Below are 17395 nucleotides of genomic sequence, written 5' to 3' on the forward strand. Positions count from 1 at the left end.
GAGTCAACTCTTCGCCTGAGGTGGCCAAAGTATGGGAGTTTCAGCTTTAGCATCATTCCTTCCAAAGAACACCCAGGACTGATCTCCTTCAGAATGGACTGGTTGGATCTCCTTGCAGTCCAAGGGACTCTCAAGAGTCTTCTCCAACACCACAGTTCAAAAGCATCAATTCTTTGGCACTCAGCCTTCTTCACAGTCCAACTCTCACATCCATACATGACCACTGGAAAAATCATAGCCTTGACTAGATGGACCTTTGTTGGCAAAGTAATGTCTCTGCTTTTTAATGTGCTTTCTAGGTTGGTGATAACTTTCCTTCCAAGGAGTAAGCATCTTTTAATTTCATGGCTGCAGTCACCATCTGCAGTGATTTTGGAGCCCCCCCAAAATAAAGTCTGACACTGTTTCCACTGTTTCCCCATCTGCTTCTATGGCTGTTAGTATTTGTCTTATGTACTGAGATGCCGCTATATTCGGTGCATATATATTTATACTTATTACATCTTCTTGGATTGGTACCTTGATCATTATGTAGTGTCCTTTTTAAGAGTATTTTTTTTTAACCATCTATTTTGTCTTAAGTAGTGTTACCCCAGCTTTCCTTTGATTTCCGTTTGCATGGAATACTTTTTCTCATTCCCTCCCTTTCTATCTGTATGTGTCCCTAGATCTGATGTGGATCTCTTAAAGTATGGGTCTTGTTTTTGTATCATAGTCAGTCTGTGTCTTTTGGTTGGAGCATTTAATATGTTATTTAACACTTATTGATATGTATGTTCTTATTGCCATTTTGTTAATTGTTTTGGATTTGTTTTTGTAGGTCTTTTTTCTTCCCTTCCTCTTTTGTTCTCTTCTCTTGTGATGACTAAATTTACTCTTGTGTTTTCTGTATGTGTGTTTCTATCATAGATTTTTGGTTTGCATTTACCATGAGGTTTTGATATGGCAGTCTATATCTATAAACAAGGTTGTTTTCAGTTGCTGTTTTTCAAAATTTCATTTACAATATCCTACATTTGTATTCTCCTGACTGGTTTTGATAGCATATTTATGTGTGAATGATTTTCTACCATTACTGAATGTTGGCCTTTACCAGTCAGCTTTTCCATTTGTAATTTTCTTCCTTCTAGTTGTGACCTTTCCACCTAGAGAAGTTCCTTTAGCATTTGTTGCAAAGTTGGTTTTATCTGCTGCTACTTACTGCTGCTAAGTTGCTTCAGTTGTGTCCGACTCTGTGCAACCCCATAGATGGCAGCCCACCAGGCTCCCCCGTCCCTGGGATTCTCCAGGGAAGAACATTGGCTTGGGTTGCCATTGCCTTCTGGTGGTGCTGAATTCTATTAGCTTTTCCTTGTTTGTAAAGCTTTTGATTTCTCCATCAAATCTGAACAAGAGTCTTCTTGGTTTAGGTTCTTCCCTTTCTTCACTGTAAATATCTCCTGCCATTCCCTTTTGACCTTCTGTGGAGTTCTGCTGAAAAAATCAGTTGATAAACTTGTATGTTATTTGTTGCCATTCCCTTGTTGCTTTTAGTATTATCACTTTGTCTTTAATTTTTGTCAATTTGATTACTATAAGTCTATGTGTGTTCCCCCTTGGGTTTATCCTTCCTGGGAGGAGTCTTTGCTTCCTTGGCTTGGGTGACTGTTTCCTTTCCCATGTTAGGAAAGTTTCAGCTATTATTTCTTCTGTTATTTCTCAGGTCCTTTCTCTCTCCTCCTTATGGTACCCCTATATTGCTAATGTTAGTACATTTACTATTGTCCAAGAAGTCTCTTAAGACAGTCCTCATTTATTTTCATTCTTTTAAAAAATTCTGTTCCACAGTAGTGATTTATACCATTCTGTCTTCCAGCTCACATATACATTCTCCTGCCTTATTTATTCTGGTGTTTATTCATTCTAGTGTACTTTTAGTTTTACTTATTGTATTGTTCATCTCTGTTCTTTAGTTCTTCACTAAACATTTATTGTATCTTGTTCTGTGCCCCGTTTTTTTTTTTTTTTTTCTTTTTGAGATCTTGGATCATCTTTACTATCATTTCTCTGAATTCTGTTTCAGGAAGATGTCTACCTCCACTTCACGTAGCTGTTCTCCTGGGGTTTTAGCTTGTTCCTTCATCTGGGATATAATCCTCTGCCATCTTTGTCTTTGTTTCTGTGGCTTCCATTCTGCAGGATGCAGGGTTGTAGCTCTTCTTGCTTTTGCCGATCTGCCCTCTTGTGGATGAGGCTGGTCTCAGGGGCTTGTGCTGGCTTCCTGGGGAGAGGACTGGTTTGTGTCCACTGCTGGGTGAAGCTGGGTCTTGTTCCTCCTCTGGGCAGGACCATGTCAAGGGTTGTGTTTAGTGACCAGCTGTGGGCTTAGTAAAACTTTAGGCAGCCTGCCAGCTGATGGGTGGACTGTGTTCCCACCCCATTGGTTGTTTGGCCTGAAGTGTTCCAGCACTGGAGCCTATAGGCTGTTGGGTGGGGCCAGGTCTTGGTGAGAAAAAGGTGGCCTCTAGGACAGCTCATGCCAGTAAGTACCCTCCAGAACTATTGCTACCAGTGTCTTTGTCCCTGCAGTGAGTCACAGCCACCTGCTGCTGGTTCTGTAGGAGACCCTCCAAAACAAGCAGGTAGGTCTGACCCAAGGTCTTATGAGGTCACTACTTTTCCTCTTGGGTTCTCAAGACCTGTGTGTGCTTATATGACTTTGTATGTGCCCTCCAAGAGTGGAATTTCTGTTTTCCCCAGTCCTATGGAAGTCTTGTGATCAAACCCAGTTGCCTTCAAAGCCAGATGCTCTGTGGGCACTTCCTCCCAATGCTAGACCCCTGGACTAGGGAGCCTGATGCAGGACTCACAACTGTCACTCCTGTGGGAGAATCTCTGAAATATAATCATTTTCCTGTTTGTGGGTTGCCCACCTGGTGTGTATAGGATTTGATTTTATCACAATTTCACTTCTCTAGGAGCTGGAACCTTCTGTGGAAGAATCTCTGCCTCATGGGCTTCCTGTTCTCAGGGTCCTACACAACCTGCCTGACTAGCTTCCCTCCCAGTCTTGACTTCTTATCAGTCTCCCATTATGACAAGGGGCTTGTCTGACAAACTGACTTCTTCTAATGTGTGAATGGTAGAGGGAGAGCTGTTTTTCCCTTCTAGGCAACAGGCTTAAGCTCTCCCCCTTCTCACAAACAAATACCCCCACAAGTGTCATGCATGCTTTGATGCATCCAAAATATGGCTCTAAGAGTCCCAGAAAGCCAGCAGGATATTTTTGCACTGGGCTGTTGTTTCCTTAAAAAAAAAAAAAAGAAGTAAGGAGCTGTTTCCTCTGCTTCTGTATTTCAGCCCAGATCAAAAATCACACACATTGCTACTGTGTTTAAGCTACTGTGCTAAGTTCTCCTTACAAGGAGAACAACTCAAGAGTATGCAGTCTGATTGAGGATGTTTTTCTGTGGTGTTTGATAACAGAAGGATACCATCACAAATCCAAGAAAATAAATTTATTAAACTTTGAAGGAAAAAAATCCACAGACATAAAGAAAGTTAAATATAAACTGCAGGACACAACTAGTCATACTAGTGAATAATGGCTTGTGTGGCCAGCAAAGTACCAAAATGACATTCGGAGACCGATTGAGGTATTTAGCTATTTTTGGCTATAGAAATGTTGTCAGCCTACTGTGAAATGGTAAGATAGTTTCCCCAAACACACAGTTTTAAGTTGAATTAGGTTCTACATAGATGAAATTGTCTATGAAACTAAATTATGTAGCTCTTAGAGAAAACCATAGCAGCAAGATAGCAGAAAACCTATTGAACATTTATTACAAGTAACATATTGAACTTTAAACACCCAATTCTAGTTTTTCTGCAAGAAAGAAGGAATTTAAAATTACCAACCATTAAGCTTATTTTCTAAAAAGGTCTGAGCTAAATGGCAAATATGCTTTTTAAGTTAAGCTAACTTTAAAGTTTTATTAACTTTAAAAAAAAAAAGTGAGAAGCATTCATGAGTGAGATGAGTCTTCTCTTCTTGACAAACCTTTTGTGGAACAATCCCAATGCTCCTGTGAATGATGTTTAACTTATTAAGGGATTGAGCAATAACTTACAAATTACTCAGACCTCTTTTTCTTCTAACTACCAGCTTTAAGGCCAATTCACTCAGAGAGGAGGTAAAAAATGATGAAACTCATTTTACTGCTTTAAATAAATCCTATAAAAGATGTGGTGAGGAAGAAAGTTTCTGCTATGGGTTTAAATACATTTTTGAGTTATCTTTAGGGATTTAAAATCTTGGGGTTTTTTTTTTTTTGCTTGTTTTTCATTATCACTAACAATGAGCATGTGTCTGGCTATCGGGTATGAAAGAAAAACCTACTTCTTGAACTTTTATTCCATAATCTGGTTAACTTCACTTTGACCAGCTTCAACTTACAAAATGCTTCTTGTTCCTGTTCCTTCCTTAGATAAATATGAAATACAAGACATTGCGGTGGAGGTTCTAAGGCTTGATTCTTATGATATGCATGCACTAAGACACTTTTTTCCAGGGTACTGCAGTGATTAAGCATCCTGGTCAATAGGAATGAGCTGTAATTTCTACTTCTCTTAGTATGTAGCCCTCTGACATGAACCAAAACTTGGGTAAGAAAAGGTGTTTTTTTGTTGTTCTTCTGTGTTTTTTATTTTTATTTTTTTGGTTCATGGTAAGTTGATTTGTGCAGACATTTAAAAGTTTTCTAAATTAACAAATATTTGTTTACAAATTCAGATAAGATGAGTACTTTCCAATAATGCAGCTAACTACAGTCATTTCAGAATCAAAGAGTTTTAGGAGGTATAAAAAGGGCCTTGTAAAAAACTAGTTTTTCTTCAGGTGCATTGACCAAAGCATTAAACCAGCTTTAGACTGCAGTTATTACATTCTTTAGATGGGTTGGCATGAACTACAATACACCGTGTACAGTGTAATAGAAAATAGCCATGCTTAAAGTGTAAATTATTAAAAATATCTTTATCCATTTTATGCCAAAATAAATGTTTTATGTATCCAAACTATTTCTTGTCTTCTTACCTATAATTTTAGTTCCCAATTATAAAAAAAAAAAATTAGCCTGTGCTATGATTTGCATTCAATCTTCCTGAACTGCAAAAGCCACCTGATTTTTCGCTTTTTCAAAAAGTATGATTCACTATACATTAAAAAACATAGCCATTCAATGCTTAGTAGCACAAAATTAACACCCACAATAACAAGACAATTACTGCCACTAAACAGTCTTTGAGATAGTTCTTTAAAATATTTACAATTCACAACAGGAATATTTATCTGATTAAGGATTCTTATTTTTTTAATATTATGTTTCAACATTTCAGGAAAAGGCATTTAGAATTCATATTCCCCACCCTCAACTCATCCCCCTCCCCCAAAAAAGTTTAAACATTGTTTTGGTTTAAGCATTCATGCCCCAGCCAACCCTGTGCCATTCAATGGGTAGCTCATGGGAAATCAAAGAAAAGCTACGGCATGATTTTGTTCAGTTGGTCTGTGCTCACATAGCCACATGATGAGAGAAACTCTTTGTCAGGCAAAGGCAGGGCAGTCGCATTGAGTACGAGGCCCTGTGGAGACTGTACTATATGAATGGAGGTATAATCTGGGACAGGTATCTCAGAACTTGGAACATGTTCTGCTGTCCCTGACCTCCCGGCTGTAGTGGTAAGGCTTTCTGTGGTGATGTAAATGTCTTCCTGGTTAAAGCTTGGCTCTACATGTGATTCAGCCTTGACATCAGGGGCCAGGGCAATGTACTTTTTGGCATCTACCTCGCAGAAGTAAGCGCTGTCCACGATGAAGTTTGCTTGGCTGGGTGTGACCACTTCTGGGTGCGTGTCACACTGGGGGTTCCCAGTCTTATTCTTTTGGCCTGGGGAAAGGACCACATTCCCTGCTGGTGTAATGTCGCTTACCTGGGCATAAAAATCAATGTTTGCCAATGAACTTGGATTGCTGAGCTGTGTATGGACAGCTTGATGAGTTGACTCAGTTCCACCAATAGGAAGTGGTCTTGGTTTGTTTTCCTCTACTAGGATAACACTGGGCTGCTGGCTAGCAGGGGCAGCATCATTAGAAGGTGAGTTATTTTGATTCTTCTGATCAAGGCACAAGATATCTGCTTCCCCTTTTAACCTTTGTGGCTGAGCAACCTCTGAAGTACCATCGCACATGTCACTGACATGGAAATCAGTCTCCAGAATGTCAGGTTCATAACAGCTGGTACGCCCAGAGTCATCATCCTTTGCCCCAAAGATATTGAGTGATTTTTCATGGTCATTGCTTAGAAGTCTGTCTGTGTCTGACTCTTCAGTCTTCTCATCAGGGTCATCAATATCTAGTTCAATAAATTCAACCCAAGAGTCATCATTGTAGAATTCGTGTTTATAGTTGTCATGAATGGCTAAGATTGTATTCACCTCTTCTAATTTTCCTTCCTATAAAATAGAAAAGATCTATGAAAGTAAACTCACAACAATTGATTTAACAAATAATATTGAGTCTAATCAGTAACAAAATCATATAACAAACCATATAACAAATACATTAGTGAACAACTTTTCTTTTTTAAAATTTTCCATTATGGTTCATCAGAGGATACTGAACATAGTTCTCTGTGCTATACAGAAGGACCTTGTTTATCCATTCCATATGTAATAGCTTATATCTGCTCACCCCAGCATCACACCATCCCTCCTCCAACCCTCTGCCCCTTGGCAATCATGAGTCTGTTCTCTATGTCTGTGAGTCTGTTTTTGTTTTGTACATAGATTCATTAGTATCATATTTTAGATTCCACATATAAGTGGTATCATATGGTATATGTCTTTCTCTTTATGATTTACTTCACTTAGTATGATAATCTCTAGTTGCATCCTTGTTGCTACAAATAGCATTATTTCATTCTTTTTTAAAAGGCTGAGTAGTATTCCATTGTATATATGTACCACATCTTTATTCATTCATCTGTTGATGGACATTTAGGTTGTTTCCAAGTCTTGGCTATTGTGAATAGTGATTCTATGAACACAGGGGTGCATGCATCTTCTTGGATTAGAGTTTTGTCTGGATATATGTCTAGAAGTGGGACTGTTGGATCACTGTTGTTATTCAGTCGCCAGTCGTGTCTGACTCTTTGCGACCCCATAGACCACAGCACGCCAGGCCTCCCTGTCCCTCTCCATCTTCCAAAGTTTGCCCAAGTTAATGTCCATTGCATCAGTGATGCCATTCAGCCATCTTATCCTCTGATGCCCTCTTCTCCTTCTGCCCTCAATCTTTCCCAGCATCAGGGACTTTTTTGATGAGTTGGCTGTTGTCATCAGATGAAGAAAACACTGCTGCTTCAGCATCAGTCCTTCCAATGAGTATTCAGGATTGATCTCCCTTAAGATTGACTGGTTTGATCTCCTTGCTGTACAGGGGACTTTCAGGAGCTTCTCCATCACCACAGTTTGAAGGCATCAATTCTTTGGTGCTCTGCCTTCTTTACAGTCCATCTCTCACAACTGTATGTGACCACTGGGAAGACCAAAGCTTTGACTATACAGACCTTTGTCGGCAGAGTAATGTCTCCACTTTTCATCACACTGTCTAGCTTTGTCAGCTTTCCTGCCAACAAAAAGCTTGAATCATATGGTAATTCTTTAGTTTTCTGAGAAATCTCCATACTATAAATATTTTCCATAGTGGCTGTACCAACTTACATTCCAACAGTGTAGGAGGGTTCCCTTTTGTTCACATCCTCTCCAGCATCTGTTATTTGTAGTTTTTAATGATAGCCATTCTGACTGGTGTGAGGTGGTACGTTGTTGTAGTTTTGATTTGTGCTTCTCTAATAATTAACAATGTTTAACATCTTTTCATGTGCCTATTGGCCATTTGTATTTCTTCTTTGAAGAAATGTCTGTTTAGGTCTTCTGCCCAGTTTTCAATTGGGTTTTTATTGTTGTTGTTGAGTTGTATGAGCTGTTTTCATATTTTGGAAATGAAGCCCTTGTTGGTCTCATTATTTGCAAATACTTTCTCCCATTATGTAGGTTCTTTTCCTTTATGGTTTCTTTTGCTGTGCAAAAGCTTGTAAGTTTGATTAAGTCCCATTTGTTTATTTTTGCTTTTATTTCTATTGCCTTGGGAAACTGACCTAAGAATACATTGATATGATTTATGTCAGAGAATGTTTTGCCTATGATCTCTTCTAGGAGCTTGATGGTATGTATGTGTTAGTTGCTCAGTCGTGTGCAACTCTTTGTGACCCCATGGACTACAGCCTAGGAGGTTCCTCTGTCCATGGGGATTCTTCAGGCAAGAATACTGGAATGGGTTCCCATGCCCTTCTCCAGGGGATCCTTCCAACCCAGGGATTGAACCCAGGTCTCCTGTATTACAAGTAGATTTTTTACTGTCTGAGCTACCAGGGAAGCCCTGATGGTAAAATGCCTTATATGTAAGTCATCTGCATGTAACAGTTGGCCTCTTCCCTTCCAACTTGGATACATTTTCTTTTTCTTGTCTGGTTTCTCTGGCTAGGACTTCCAATACTATGTTAAATAGAAGAAGTGAGAGTGGGCATCCTGGTCCTGTTCTAGATTTTAGCATGAAGGCTTTCAGCTTTTCACCATTGGCTATTACATTGGGTGTGGGTTTGTCATTTGGCTTTTATTATGTTGCGATATGTTCCCTTCATACCCACTTTGGTAAGAGTTCTATCATGAGTGGATGTGAAATTTTGTCAGATGGTCTTTTTTCTTGAGATGATCATGTGATTTTGTCTTTTGTTTGTGTATCACATTGACTTGTGTGAGTTGAACATCCTTGTGAACTTGGAATGACTTCTTTGTATGTTTGGTAGAATTCACCTGTGAAGCCATCTGGTCCTGGACTTTTCTTTATAGTTAATTTTAAAATTACATATTCCATTTTACCTCTAGTGATTGGTCTTTTCTAATTATCTATTTCTTGATTCAACTTTGGTGGGCTGTGATTCAAATCTGGTGGGTATGTTTCTGGAAACTTGTCCATTTCTTCTAGGTTGTCAAATTTGTTGGCATATAATTGTTTATAGCATTCCCTATGGTCTTTGTTATTATTGTGATATCAGTTTTTATGTCTCCTTTCTCATTTCTTGTTTCTTTGGGTTCTCTTTCTTCTTCTTGGTGAGCCTGGCCAGAGGTTTATCAATCTTGTTTACCTTTTCAAAGAATGAACTTTTGGTTTTATTGTTTTTTTTTTTTCTTTCTATTTTTAACCACTGTTTTATTTATTTCCTCTTTGATCTTGATTATTTCCGTCCTTTTGCTGATTTTATGTTTTGTTTGTTTTCTACTTCAAGTGGTAGATTAGGTTTTTTTCTTGTTTTGATGAGGAAGGCCTGTATAGCTATAAATTTCCCTCTAAGAACTGCTTTTGCTACATCTCAAAGATTTTGTATGGTTGTATTTTCATTGTCATCTTTCTCAAGGTAGTTTTTAATTTACTTTCATCATTGACTCATTGGTTTTTTAGTAGCATATTGATTTGTGATCATTTTTATTTCATTTCTTTTTCTGTGGTTGACTTTTAGTTTCATGCCATTGTGGTCAGAAAAGATGCTTGAGATAATTTCTATATTCTTTGTTGAGGCCTGTTTTTGTGCCCCAGTATGTGGTCAATCCTAGAGAATATTTCATGAGCATTTAAATAATGTGTATTCTGTTTTTTTATGGATATAATGTCCTGAAAATATCAATTAGGTCTAACTGTTCTATCATGTCATTTATGACCCCTGTTGCCTTGATTTCTGTCTAGAAGATCTGTCCACTGATGTGAGTACGGTGTTAAAGGTCTCATACTATTACTGTATTCCTGTTGGTTTCTCCCTTTATATCTGTTAGGATCTGTTTTATGTATTTGGGTGCTGCAACATTAGTTGCATATATGTTGATGAGGATAAAGTTCTTTTCTTGTATTGATCCTTTTATCTTTATATAGTGTCCTTCTTTATTTTTTTATGGCCTTTATTTTAAGGTATGTTTTGTCTGACATGTGTATTGTGATTCCCACTTTGTCATTTCCATTTGCATGAAATCTTCCCCCATCACCTTTCAATCTGTGTGTCCTTTGCTCTAAACTGGGTCTCCTGTAGGCAACATAATGTAGGCTCTCATTTTTTCACACAGTCTGCCACTCTGTGTATTCTGATTGGGACGTTTCGTCCACTGACATTTAAGGTAATTATTAATTGATACGTATTTATTGCTATTTTAAGTCCTGCTTTCCCAGTGATTTTTAAATTTCTTCCTTGTCCCCCTCCTTTTTTTGTGTGGTTTGAATTATTTTTGTATTATGTTCTTTCTGGTTTTTGTGAATCTGTTGTTATGTTTTAAATTTGTGGTTACCTTGTTTTTTTCAAGTATGTATATACCATATTATATTCTACCTGCCTTAGACTGGTAATCATACAGGCTCAAACACATTCTAGAAAATGATTAAAAAATTTTACATTTTGTACTCTTTTCTCCCACATTTTAGGATTTTGATATCCTCTTACATCTTCATGTTCATCCTTTTGCTGTTCATTTGGGTTATCATCACTTTCACAAACATTAAAAAAATATCTGTGTACTGGTTTATTTAGGTGATTTACTTTCTAACTGTGATTTCCTCTTCTCTATATATTCTTACTTCTTCTATGTTTAGAGAAAGCCTTTCAGTATTTCCTTTGTATGTGTGTACGCTCAGTCATGTCTGACTCTTTGTGATCCATGGACTATAGCCTGCTAGGCTCCTCTATCCATGGAATTTTCCAGGCAAGAATACTGGAATGGTTTGCCATTTCCTTCTCCAGGTGTCTACCCATCCCAGGGATTGAACCTGCATCTCTTGCATTGACTGGTGGGTTCTTTACTAGCTGAGGCACCAGGGAGGCCCTTTAGGTATGGAAGTCTGTTCAGTTCAGTTGCTCAGTTGTGTCCAACTTTTTGTGACCCCATGGACTGCAGCATGCCGGGCTTCCCTGACCATCACCAACTCCTGGAGTTTACTCAAACTCATGTTCATTAAGTTGGTGATGCCATCCAACCATCCCATCCTCAGTTGTCCCCTTCTCCTCCTGCCTTCAATCTTTCCCAGCAACAGGGTCTTTTCCAATGAGTCAGTTCTTTGCCTCAGGTGGCCAAAGTAATGGAGTTTCAGCTTCAGCATCAGTCCTTAAAATGAATATTCAGGAATGATTTATTTAGGATTGACAGGTTTGGTCTCCTTGCAGTCCAAGAGACTCTCAAGAGTCTTCTCCAACACCACAGTTCAAAAGCATCAATTCTTTGGCACTCAGCTTTCTTCACAGTCCAACTCTCACATCCATACATGACTATTAGAAAAACCATAGCTTTGAGTAGATGGGCCTTTGTTGGCAAAATAATGTCTTTGCTTTTTAGCATGCTGTCTAGGTTTGTCATAGCTTTTCGTCCAAGGAGCAAGCGTCTTTTAATTTCATGGCTGCAGTCACCATCTGCAGTGATTTTGGAGCCCCTAAAAAGTAAAGTCCCTCACTGTTTCCATTGTTTCCCCACCTATTTGCCAGGAAGTGATGGGACCAGATGCCATAATCTTCATTTTCTGAATGTTGAGTTTTAAGCCAACTTTTTCACTCTCCTCTTTCACTTTCATCAAGAGGCTCTTTAGTTCTTCACTCTCTGCCATAAGGGTGATATCACTTGCATATCTGAGGTTATTGATATTTCTCCTGGCAATCTTGATTCCAGCTTGTGCTTCATCCAGCCCAGCATTTCTCATGATATATTCTGCATATAAGTTAAATAAGCAGGGTGACAATATACAGCCTTGACGTACTCCTTTTCCTGTTTGGAACCAGTCTGTTGTTCCATGCCCAGTTCTAACTGTTGCTTCCAGACCTGCATACAGATTCCTCGAAAGGCAGGTCCAGTGGTCTAGTATTCCCATCTCTTTCAGAATTTTCCAGTTTATTGTGATCCACACAGTCAGAGGCCTCCCTCATTCCTCAGTGGTAAAGAATATGCCTGCCAATGCAAGAGATATGGGTTTGATCTCTGGGTTGGGAAGATCCCCTGGAGAGGGAAATTGGCAATCCACTCTAGTAGTTTGTTTTTATTATGGATGCCTGTCACTTTTTTCCTCAGTATCTTCTGGCCTTATTCCCTTGATAAGGAGAGTGTGCAAGTGTGATAGCTGGTGCCCAATCCTCAGGTAATCTGTGGTGGCTCATGTGTGCCCCTGGAGCATGTGTTGGGAGCAGAGGTGGTGAGGTACTCCTTGAGTTTACAAGGAAGGTGGTGTCAGCTCATGACCACTCCTGAAGTGTGGGGGTGGGTAGTAGCTTGTGATATCTCTTGGAGCTGGTGGGGTGGGGGAGGGGGAATGCCTGTTACCTGAGAGCAGGCTGTAAGGTCCCACCCCAACCCTTACCCAAACAACGGTGCCTAGCCTCTAAGATGGTCCAGGCTTCCACCATGTACATCCTCAGGTGCGGTTACACCAAACTGCAGCCCCTTCAGGCTGTTTTAACACAACCAACCCAAGTCCTTTCCCTGGGTCTAATCTCTGAAGCCTGAGCTTCAGCACCCAGCCTGCACCAGTGGACATGGGTCTCTGGCTGGGGAGTGCAGGGGAGGGGCGCTGACCATCTGTTCAGGTTTCTCTACATGCTAGCTGCTACAAACCAGTTCCTGTGTTCTCGAAAGCTCTGAAGCTCCCCATCTGTCCTGGCTGATCTCTCCACCAGTGAAGGGACTTCCTGGGGTGGAGTTCCTTTCCAATTTCTTTCTTTATTCTTTTGTCCTACCCAGTTACATGGAGAGTTTCTTGCCCTTTCTAGAGTTTGGATGTCTTCTGCCAGTGTTCAGTAGATATTCTCTGAGGATCAATCCATATGTAGATGTATTTTTGATAAATTTGTGGGAGGAGGTGAGCTTCATGTTTAGTACTCTGTCATCTTGATTCAGAAGTCAATAACTTTTAAATACATAAGACATTCTCATAATTTTAAGGGATGTATTTTTAAAAACTTTTCCCAGAAGGAATATAAAAAATTAAATGTGATACATATAGCTTGGAAAAGGTTTCAACATAAGGCTCTGTTCTTAAGGTAACATTTAATTAGTATCATGTACAACTTAGATATTTTGTTAATTACCTTGAGGAGATCTGGATCAATTCCTTTAATCTTTGGAACTGGAACTGGGGGTAGAATCAGCATCTTAATCCTTGAAAACAAAATTTTGTTTTGATGTAAGTTACTCATCCTCATCTCAAAGACAGAAATAAAATATTGACAATATTATTACTAATATTACTAATATAAAGTAACTTTATATTATTTCTAATATAAAGTAATATAAGTAATATTTGGAATAAGTGAATCTGAGAAAGAGAAGGAAAAGCATTAAGCAGTGAATGATGAGGCAAAACTAAAGAACGGAAAAAACCCAAACAATCCTCATCTAAAGTGAATTTAAATAAAATGTGGTTTTCCTATAACTTTTCCTTAATGTCTTTTATAAAGTTTCAGAATTGGGAGTTAGACATTTAATTCCATCTGAAGCCAATTTCCATGTCAGTTATAAGGAGGTAATTTTAATACATATCCATAATTTGTTGGGGAAGGGGAGGAGAAAGAGCCAATCCATGTAGAGATATGCACCCTAAAAAAAGAATGGGCTGAGATAAATTCATACCACAATGCTCACATGAATTATAAAATTATCTAAGATAATCTCATTAGCCAGGATGTCATTGCATGGTTCATTTCAGTTAAATTTGAACTACTTCTAATCAGCACAGGTTTATATACACAATTCTATAATGCACTTAAATTTTCTGTTCCAAATATTTACATTACTTTTGACCATAATTTATTTCAATGTCTATCCTGCCTATCTTGTGCCTAAGGGTATTCTCAGCACCTAGAAAATTTCTGGCACAGAGAAACATTGCCTGAATAAATCTGAGTAAATCATTTGTCTATTTCATTAGTGGTGTGAATAGAGTTTTCATTTTAAAATCAACATTGTGGCTCTGGAATAGAGATAATACATTCCAATCTGATTTTTGGATATCAGATGATATTCTACTCAGTGTGAATAAATAGTCTGGTCTACTCAATAGGGAGGGCGTCCTGGGTAGCTCAGCTGGTAAAGAATCTGCCAGCAGTGCAGGAGAGCCTAGTTTGATCCCTGGGTTGGGAAGATCCCCTGAAGGAGAGCATGGCAACCCACTCCAGTATTCTTGCCTGAAGAATCCCCATGGACAGAGGAGCCTGGTGGGTTACAGTCCATGAGGTTGAAAAGAGTCACACATGACTGAGCAACTAAGCACAGCACTCAATAGGGAACCTATTCTCTGAATGTTTTAATTGCTTTTTAACCTAATCCAAGGCAAATTTCATTTGGTAAGTTGAATTTGAGTAGACTTACTAGTTTTACTTAGTGGGACAAGTGTTAAATTGTTACTGATGAACAGAAATAATAGGAAAAAAAAAAAGCATGCTATTAGTAACTGCTACCACTTTTGAATGCCTCTAATAATGCCTCCAAACACTGAAACTGTGTTGGCAAATTTCAGTCTGTGGGCCAAATCTGTTCTGCCCTCTGTTTTTGTAAAGCAAGTTTTTTTAGAACATGGAGTCAAGTTCATTTTACATATTATCTATGTAGCATAGTTTACATATTATCTATGGCTGCTTTCATGCCACAGTGGCAGAATTAAGTAGTACTGACAGAGACTGCATAGCCCAGAAAGCCGAAGATTTACTGTTCGGTTATTTTAAAAACAACTTTGCCAACACTTGCGCTAAACATTTCCTTTGGTGGTTACCACGACGAGGGGGAGGAAGAAGATATCTGTGGAAAGATTTAGAGATTTAAGGAACATGTTCAAATCACATACTAATACTTGGTTCAGCTGGCACTCAAATTCAAAGCAGCTGACTCCAAAATCCATGCCCTTTGCTTTCTGTCATGCTGCTGGGTTAACTTGGTTCTGCATTTCTAAATAAATAATTCACAGGTTCTGTTGTTGTTTAGTTGCTAACTCATGTCTGACTTTTGCAATCCCATGGACTGCAGCACACCAGCAGGCTCCTCTATTCTCCATTAACTTCTGGAGTTTGCTTAAACTCATGTCCCTTGAGTTGGTGTTGCTATCTAACCATCTCATTCTCAGCTGCCCCCAGTCTTTCCCAGCATCAGGGTCTTTTCCAATGAGTCGGTTCTTTGAATCAGGTGGCCAAAGTATTGGAGTTTCAGCTTTAGCATCAGTCTTTCCGATGAATTAGTCAGGACTGATTTCCTTTAGGATTGACTATTTGATCTCCTTGCTGTCCAAGGGACTCTCCCAGCATCACAATTCAAAAGAATCAGTTCTTCAGCACTCAGCTTTCTTTATGGTCTAACTCTCACATACGTACATGACTACTGGAAAAACCATAGCTTTTTTTGACTATATGGACCTTTGTTGGCAAAGTGATATCTCTGCTTTCTAATATGCTGTCTAGATGTGTGATAGCTTTCCTTCCATGGAGCAGCATCTTTTAATTTCATGGCTGCAGTCACTGTCGGCAGTGATTTTGGAGCCCAAGAAAAGAAAATCTGTCACTACTTCCCTTTTCCCCTTCTATTTGCCATAAAGTGATGGGACTGGATGCTATAATCTTAGTTTTTTTTGAATGTTGTTTCAAGCCAACTTTTTCACTGTCTTTTCACCCTCATCAAGAGACTCTTTTGTTCCTCTTTGCTTTCTGCCATTAGAGTGGTGTCATCTGCATAGCTGAGGTTATTGATATTTCTCCCGGCAGTCTTGCTTCCAGTTTGTGATTCATCCAGCCCAGCATTTAGCATGATACTCTGCAAATAAATTTAATAAGCAGGGTGACAATATATAGCCTTGATGTACTCCTCTCCCAATTTTGAACCATTCTGTTGTTCTGTGTCTGGTTCTAACTATTGCATACAAGTTTCTCACGAGACAGGTGAAGTGATATTTCCATCTGGTATTTCCATCTCTTTAGGAATTTTCTAGTTTGTTGTGATCCACACAATCAAAGGCTTTAGCATAGTCAATGAAGCAGAAGTAAATGTTTTTCTGGAATTCCCTTGCTTTCCCCACGATCCAGCAGATGTTGGCAATTTGATCTCTGGTTCCTCTGCCTTTTCTAAATTTAGCTGGTATATCTGGAAGTTCTTGGTCCACATACTGTTGAAGCCTAGCTTGAAGGATTTTGAGTATTACCTTGCTAGCATGTGAAATGAGCACAGTTGTACAGTAGCTTGAACACTCTTTGGTATTGCCCTTCTTTGGGACTGGAATGAAAACTGATCTTTTCTAGTCCTGTGGCCACTGCTGCATTTTCCAAATTTGCTGACATATTGAGTGCAGAACTTTCGCAGCATCATCTTTCAGGATTTGAAAGAGCTTAGTTGGAATTCTGTCATGTTCACTAGCTTTGTTTGTAGTAATGCTTCCTGAGGCCCACTTGACTTTATACTCCAGGATGTCTGGCTCTAGGTAGTGACTACACCATCGTGGTTATCTGGGTCATTAAGACCTTTTTGTATAGTTGTTTTGTGTATTCATGCCACCTCTTTTTAATCTCTTCTGCTTCTGTTAGGTCCTTACCATTTCTGTCCTTTATCCTGCCCATCCTTGCATGAAATGTTCCTTTGATATCTTCAATTTTATTGAAGAGATCTCTAGTCTTTCCCATTCTAGTGTTTCTCTTTATTTCTTTGCATTATTTAAGAAGGGCTTCTTATCTCACCTTGCTATTCCCTAGAACTCTACATTCAGTTGGTATGCTTTACCCTTTCTCCCATGCCTTTCGCTTCTCTTCTTTTCTCAGCTATTTGTAAAGGCCCCCTGCCCCTGCCCCAGACAACCACTTTGCCTCCTTGCATTTCTTTTTCTTTGGGATGGTTTTGGTCACTGCCTCCTGTACAATGTTATGAACTTCCATAGTTCTTTAGATACTCTGTGTCCCAGATCTAATCCTTTGAATCTATTCATCACCTCTACTGTATAATCATAAGGGATTTGATTTAGGTCATGCCTGAAAGGCCTAGTGGTTTTCCCTACTTTCTTCTATTTAAGCCTGAATTTTGCAGTAAGGAGCTGATGATCTGAGCCACAGTCAGCTCCATGTCCTTTTGCTGACTGTATAGAGCTTTACAGATTCAAAACCAAAAATGTAACATAACTCTAATTACAGGAAGCAAAGATCCCCAAATATGCTTTACTCTGTATGGGTCCCTCTTTTTTTTTTTTTAGAGGATGATGCATTTAGGTACTTGAGAGTCAGCTGTCAGGGAAGTGTTGCTGCCTTTAGGCTAG

The 17395-nt window shown here is 39.0% G+C and overlaps 1 protein-coding gene across 3 annotated transcripts in view; it reads right to left on the reverse strand.

Annotated features, from left to right (window-relative positions):
- Window positions 1–5466: 5466 nt before the first annotated feature.
- Window positions 5467–17395, reverse strand: part of GHR (growth hormone receptor) — a 293486-nt gene continuing 281557 nt past the window's right edge. For all 3 annotated transcript variants that reach the window (XM_068990483.1, XM_068990482.1, XM_068990484.1), the window contains exons 9-10: window positions 13206–13275; window positions 5467–6492 (exon numbers count right to left, since the gene is read on the reverse strand). In XM_068990483.1, the coding sequence (XP_068846584.1) occupies window positions 5521–6492; window positions 13206–13275 (1042 nt within the window). In that variant the 3' untranslated portion in view covers window positions 5467–5520. The remainder of the gene's footprint in view (window positions 6493–13205; window positions 13276–17395) is intronic.

This window comes from Capricornis sumatraensis, chromosome 18 (genome assembly GCF_032405125.1).
Source record: "Capricornis sumatraensis isolate serow.1 chromosome 18, serow.2, whole genome shotgun sequence".
Taxonomy (NCBI): Eukaryota; Metazoa; Chordata; class Mammalia; order Artiodactyla; family Bovidae; genus Capricornis; species Capricornis sumatraensis.